The 7,132-nt window shown below is 26.9% G+C and overlaps 2 protein-coding genes across 2 annotated transcripts in view; both read left to right on the top strand.

The window, feature by feature from the left end:
- The first annotated feature begins 3,787 nt into the window (after positions 1 to 3,787).
- LOC108687872 (protein artichoke-like) lies at positions 3,788 to 5,061 on the top strand. The gene is made up of 2 exons (XM_018193888.1): positions 3,788 to 3,881; positions 4,154 to 5,061. Exons 1-2 carry the CDS (start codon positions 3,788 to 3,790, stop codon positions 5,059 to 5,061), a joined length of 1,002 nt encoding a protein of 333 aa, XP_018049377.1.
- Positions 5,062 to 5,767: 706 nt separating this feature from the next.
- The window catches only part of LOC108687871 (insulin-like growth factor-binding protein complex acid labile subunit), a 5,317-nt gene continuing 3,952 nt past the window's right edge, over positions 5,768 to 7,132 (top strand). The window contains exon 1 of the mRNA XM_018193887.1: positions 5,768 to 5,773. Within this exon, the coding sequence (XP_018049376.1) occupies positions 5,768 to 5,773 (6 nt within the window). The remainder of the gene's footprint in view (positions 5,774 to 7,132) is intronic.

Here is a 7,132-nt window from a genome sequence, read left to right as displayed (position 1 = left end):
AATAACTTAAAATTCACAAGAGAACATTATAAAAAATGGTAAGCTACATTTTTATTAAAACTGTATAATTTAATGTAAATACACAATATAAGTAAAAAGCAATGCCTATATCGATCAAAGCTGGATCTTGATTGTTTTAAAGAATTTCATGTAAATTTATATACTACGTTTGCAATCTATCAAACTGCACGCTGAATTGGTTTTCCAGACTTAGAAATGCAATTGAAACAGTAATATTACAAATCAAATTGATTAACAATTTAATAATCTGATGCACAATTGGCATCATTTTAAGGTTCTAATGTATTAAATGTATTAAAATGTCTAATGTATCAAAAATCTGTAAATAAATTTATTATGAAAAATATTACCTTGGCCGGGAGTCAAATCTGGATCCAGCATTCCACAAGCGTCCTGGTCCTTAGCAAAATTAACTAACTGTCTAAAAACTGATATAGGCATTATTTATTATGTATTTACATTTTTATATAATTTTAGGATTTTTTATATAATTTAGAAATTATATAAAAATTACGATAACTAATAAATTTTATATACCTCATACAAGAAAATCTACAACTGTATGGAATTATGGAACTGTGTTTTCCATTATTATAATTATCCCAAATTTGAACTTTGTTCCCAGACTAAGTGATTTTTATAGATTTTTGATCGCTAAAAACGAATCCGTAAATTATTCTATTACGTCAGGTTTTTGAGAAAATTAATTCTAAGGCCCACAGAAGTCCCACAACTCACAGTTAACTCTTAACCGAGGTTCAATTCTTATTTATTACTTCTATCCAATTCTAAGGCCTAGTTCCACAACTGACGGTTAATTCATAACTGAAGTTCAACTTATTCATTGTTTCTTCACAATTTTAGAATTGGAAAAAGATGAGAAACAAGTTGAACCGCGCTAAAGCGTTAACTATGAGTTGTGAATCTGGGCCTAACACTAAAAAGAGATGAGGAATAGTTAAACCTAAAAGTTAACCAACTGGTCCTAAATGTGCCAAAAATGCGATTTTTGTGATCTTTTGAGAAAACGTGACATTATGGAACAATTTTATTTAGAGACTCGTTTTCTGTAAAAACTATAAGAATAATCTACTTTATTAGTGGCTTTATACAAGAAACAACAGTTACACTGAAAAGTTAAGGGAATCCTATAGATATATACCCAGACAGCACACAATATTTATAAAATATTCACAAAATATTTATAAATATTTATAAGGCTTATTTTAAATATTTTATAATAAGAGAGGATAGAGATCGCCGATTCTGTTTCGGCACGGATGATTTCGTGGACAAGTTTTTCTTTTTTCTTGTTGCAAATTTATCTCATATGAAGATGTGTGTACGTCGCGTGCGCGCACGCGCGCGCGCGTGTGTGTGTGTGTGTGTGTGTGTGCGTGCGTGAGAGAGAGAGTGTGTGCGTGCGCGCGCGCGCGTGCTTATGCAAAAATCATCCTCTTTTCTGTGTGTCGTACATGACTTTTCTGATTCGAACGCATGACATATTTAATCTATCTTTTAATAATATTTTAAATTTATTTATATAAAATATGTAAATAATATTTTTATATAACATTTCAAAAAACGAATAATAATAAATATTTATCATAAATATTCTGTGTTGTCAAGGTCTTTTAAGGACTGCTTATGCAATTTGAATCACTTGCATGTAATGATTTGTGGCTCATTATGAATATAAAATCAAAATTATCAAATACAATTTAACAATTAACAAAAGTTTGATTTGAATGAAAATGAGCACTATTGGATTCTATGGAAAAAAAAATAAAAGTATTATAGCACATTACATTATTTTTCTGCCTTCCATTATAAAAAAAAAATATAAAAAGTCCAGTATAAAAAATACAAAACAACAGGTGATTATTCAAATTGCATTAACAGATTTCAAAGTGTTACATTTCTATCTATAGATTTAAGTTCTCTCCTTTTTATTGTATATAGCTTCTTGAATAAAGCAGTTAATAAAATAGATGACTGGTATAGATTTTTTTGTTAAAAACGAATTCATAAATAAAATTGTTTTATTACGTCACATTTTTTAGATATTATAATTCAAATATACCTAAAAATATTTTTGACATCTTCAGGTTCCATTTTTTCGAAAACCTGATATGATAGAATAATTTCATATACAAATTTTCTGCAATAAAAAATTTGTAAGAATAACTTGGTTCCATTCATGGTCTAAAATTCATGTCGAACAGTGTTATTTTTATTAATACAGTTATAATTTTGTTTTATATTTCATTGGAAATAAAGACCCTAAATGGTCAAGTTGAAGCCTGAGTGTTGAAATAATTCTGTGTAAATTTATACATAAAGAAAACCCTCTATTATGAGACAAGCGCCTAATATGAGATAGTAGCGTTTCTGCTAAACTAATAAACACTATCTATTGGTTCCATCATGAATTTATTGCTCTTGGATTGAAAATTTAGTGCAAAATTCATTATTAGATCATACCCGTAGTCATTGTAAAAAAAGATTTTAGGATTTTGTCTTCAAGTTTCAACAAGATGAGCCTTTAAACCTTGATTATTATTTAATAAGTAAATATTTGGCAATAAATTGTTCATGTAGTGATAGAGTAAAATTGTATTAATAGAAAAATATGGGATATGTTGAAATGCTTAATTGCAGAAGATTAGATTTGATAATAGTAAAACCGTAAGGCAAAATCGTAATATGAGATACCTAGGATACTTTTAATATGAAATAACCTATGCTCTTATGTCATAATGAAAATCGTTGCTAAAGTATTAATGTTATCGTACAATAATAAAAAAAACAATCGGAATGTATATTAAGTGTGTATTTCTGCGATGCTTGGTTCCAATTATTTGAAAACGAGTTCTGGGTATAATCCATTGCATGTTCATTTTTCGCGCACGCTGGCTGTGTTTGTTAGTATTTTAAAAGCATTAAATAAAGTTTTTTAATTGCAATACTAATGTACTTTGCGTTTTATTATTGATTTTTCAAGGTATCTCATATTAGGAGCACAATTTTTTGACTTTGCGATTTGCTCACTTTTACATTTCTTTAATTTAAAAAAAAAATTAATTAAATTTTACATAACATTATCTTAAAGCTTATTAAATTCTTTTCAATTATTTTTTTAAATTCTGCTCATAGATTTTTAGCATTTACCCAAAATGAACTTGGTATCTTATAGGGGCTTTTCCTTATAATTCCACAAACCGCGACAAATTTATTTTTAGTCTTGAAACGCAACTTTAACATAGAACTAGAGTAGTAATATCACCAATTAAATTGCTTGCCACTAATTAAATTGACAAGCAATTTAATTATATTAATGCTCATAAGATATCTTAGCCTGATCTTAATCTTCTGCCGATAAGCCTAAAATCTGTAAATAACTCTATATATTGCGAAAAATATTTTTGGACAGGGATTACATTATTAGAATCTCTTGCATTCCGTGCGAGCGTCTTAAATCTTTAGACACAGAATTGTTTCAATACTAAAGACCAGCTTGATTGTGTAGAGCCTTATTTACAATTTGTTGTGTAGTTACATTATGTAGTCTTATAAGATATTCCGTATTGTTTAATTTATTATGTTATACTTAAATCACAAGCTATTTTTTTACAATTTTAAAACAAAATGTGTTCTGTATTTACAAAAATTAACCATCACAAAGATTGCTTTCGTCACTTTCTTTTGCTGGTCTACTCGTACATTATCAATAGCAAACGATGTTTATTTTGCCATAGAAAACTACATGGACGAATCGCTTCAATCTCTATGTAATGATGACATTTCTTTAAACTTCTCAAACGCTGTGATCTCTGAAATCAAGCGGGATTTCATCAGCAGTCCTGCCTCAATCTTATGAACAATAGTATTGAGAAAATTGGGAGAGGTGCCTTCGAAAAATTGCCAAATTTAACTCAATTGTTTTTTTCGAGCAATAGATTGCGTAGTAAAAGTGAATTTCTTGACTTTGGAAGTCACGATAAGTTACAAGTGCTTATTATGAATTATGCAAGCTATTTTGAATGTTACAATGATGATGTAATACAGATTTTCGGCGAATATCCTAACTTAGAAATTTTATCTCTACGTAAAAATTGTTTTAACGATTTAGTGTTTGTACAGGAAAATCCATTTATGGAATCCCATTTTACTTATACGACGCCGATGATATCGCAAAACTGGATGTCATTCCCCAAGTTAAAGATCCTGGATCTTTCTGAAAATAACATGAGAAGAACCAATTTTGTACAACTATTGTCAAACAGCTTATACTTTCTTGATCTTCACGGCAATTCGCTTAGTAACTTGAACTTAAACGAAAAAGGGAAGAAATTGTTCGCACTAAATTTGGATGAAAATAATTTTAACAATATTCAACAGTACAACGGATACAGTAAGACTTTATCGATGGCTGGTCTGAAGAATCTACACTATCTTTCTGTTTCCAGAAACGAGATTAATACTATCGAATCAGATGCTTTTCGAGACAATAACGAATTGCTTTTTTTGAATTTATCCTCAAATGACATACATTATCTACATCCGAAGACATTTGCAAATTTGCAGTATTTAGAAACATTGGATCTAAGTATCAACCAACTCGAGAATGTTCCGCAAATCTCAAATGAAACAGAAATTAGCACTTTGTGTATTAATAACAACAACATAAAGAAAATAATTTCGCATACTTTCGTGTATATGCCAAAATTGATAAAATTATTAATGGGAATGAATCAGATTGATAAAATAGATGTTAATGCATTCGTTCATCTTATTGTCCTAGAAGAATTAGATTTATCGAGGAATATGTTAAGTTCTTTGCCGGAAGGGTGGACAAAATCCCTTATATCTTTAAAATATTTGGACTTAAGCGATAATAAATTCACTTCGCTAGAGTCTTTGCCATTGACGAATACGTTGCCATTGATAACAATATATTTAATGAAAAATTCACTAGAATATCTTAATGTTAAATATTTTGAGAATTTACCTCAAAATCTCACTATTAATTTGATTTAAATCAATTTAAATCAATTAAAATTTTTCAATATATATATATATATATATATGAGATACGAATACCCCGGAGAAAAAGGTGTTGAAATTTTACACATTTCACATGTCTCAAATTGTCCATTCAAATTTATGTGTTAATTTAACATAAGATGAATATGTTAGAAAGTAACACAAACATTATTTAAGAAAATAAATGAAATAAAAAGTAATACTGACATAGTTTGTAAACAAACAGAGGAAGCATTTTTTTTCAGTAAAATTAAACAAATACACAAATAATTATCGTAATTTGTGTATTTGTGGCCTGTTTGGTCTATACTAAATCAGGTAAAAACAAATTTTACGAAAATAAAATTCTTACGACTTTCTTTTGCAAATTACGTAGTTTAAATAATAGTGATCACATTATGATGTGTTAAATTAACACATATTTTATTCATATCTTAGAATTTATGTTTTAAAACACATTATCTTTATGTTATTTGTTCACTTATTCATAAATTATACTGTTTTGATATTAAGAAATGTTGAATATCGATTTAACATAAATTATTTAAATAACATATAATCACATTATGTTAAATTAACTTAACATTGAAAAATGTTAAAAAATTCTATACAAAGTTTAACAAGAACTTGATCAATGAACCGTTTCTAATACAAATACGAAATGTTTTTTACTATGAATGAAAAATTCATCCATATTAATATGGAGGTATTAATACAAATTAATGAAATTAAAATTTTATTACTGTAAACATAAAAAATGTTCTCTTTATTTGTTAGAAATAATACAATTTTAAATAATGACGTAAGATTTTTCTAATATGTAATATCGTTGTGTTTATATATAATTAACATTGAATATATGTTATAATCTCATTATGAGTACATATATATTGTATGTATCAGTGTACAAAATTGTCCTTATTGTAATTATTAATCAGTTATTCGAATTTTAAATAATTATTCGTATTTGTCAATTACACCAGAGAGAAATCTTTCTGATTATATACACTGTCCTTTATAAGTAAATACATTTTTATATGTATTTAGAGGAAAGTCGCCGATATTGACATAGGTCTTAAAGTGACACTCTCTTATTTTTCAGAAACTAATTGCACTTTATTAATACTAATAAAATCATGATCTGTTTAGCTAATTAAAGAAGTACAAATTCGTAATTTGTGTATTTGTGGTCTGTTTCTACTACTAAATCAGGTAAAAACAAATTTTACGAAAATAAAATTCTTACGATTCTTTCTTTTGCAAATTACGTAGTTTAAATAATAGTAATCACATTATTGATAATATTACGTTATTTTAAATGCTTATAATTTCTTAAATTAGTTTTATTTCAAATATTTTTTCTCTTAATTTTTTATAATACAATTTTAAATTTAAAATTGGGAGCGCAGTAAGTGTAAATTGCCACACCTGCCTGTAAAATTGATCATGAGATTGCTAATGTTGCTTTATATTGTCAAATAACTATTGGAATTAAAGACATTCGTACATATATGGAAAAATTCTTGAAAAACTCATGTTACATATTTGCATCTTATAGAACAGCATAAAGTAGATATATAATTCAATAAAATTTCATAACGAAGTGTAAAAAATTTAGAACATCTTTTATATATTCACTTGTAAGTACTTTATACATATAATTCCTGTAAATAAAAAAAGCATAGGAATACGTAGCATTATTGCCTATTTTGTCAGAATAGGTAGCTCATTTTTGCTTATCTTACGAAAAAATTAATTATTGCATAATTGTAAACAGTATTATAAAAATTGTTTACATTATATGATGGAAGCTTTTTAGTTTGTACTTATGATTTAAAGTTTTATTTTTACCTTTTTGTTTAAGAAATATTGTCTAAAAACAAAGTGATATATCGGACTTTCCTCTATTACAATATAACATAGACAAAATATATGTATAAAGTGCAATTTTATTTGCTATATTGATACAAGTTCTGATAAAATTTTAATATTACAGATTAAATTTTAATATTAAAAAAAATTTTTTTGTTTGTTAGAAATGGAATGTTAAATAATAAAATAATAA

The sequence above is a fragment of the Atta colombica genome, unplaced genomic scaffold (genome assembly GCF_001594045.1).
Source record: "Atta colombica isolate Treedump-2 unplaced genomic scaffold, Acol1.0 scaffold22, whole genome shotgun sequence".
Taxonomy (NCBI): Eukaryota; Metazoa; Arthropoda; class Insecta; order Hymenoptera; family Formicidae; genus Atta; species Atta colombica.
Note: the sequence above shows the minus strand (reverse complement) of the source record. Positions and strands in the feature narration are given on the sequence as shown.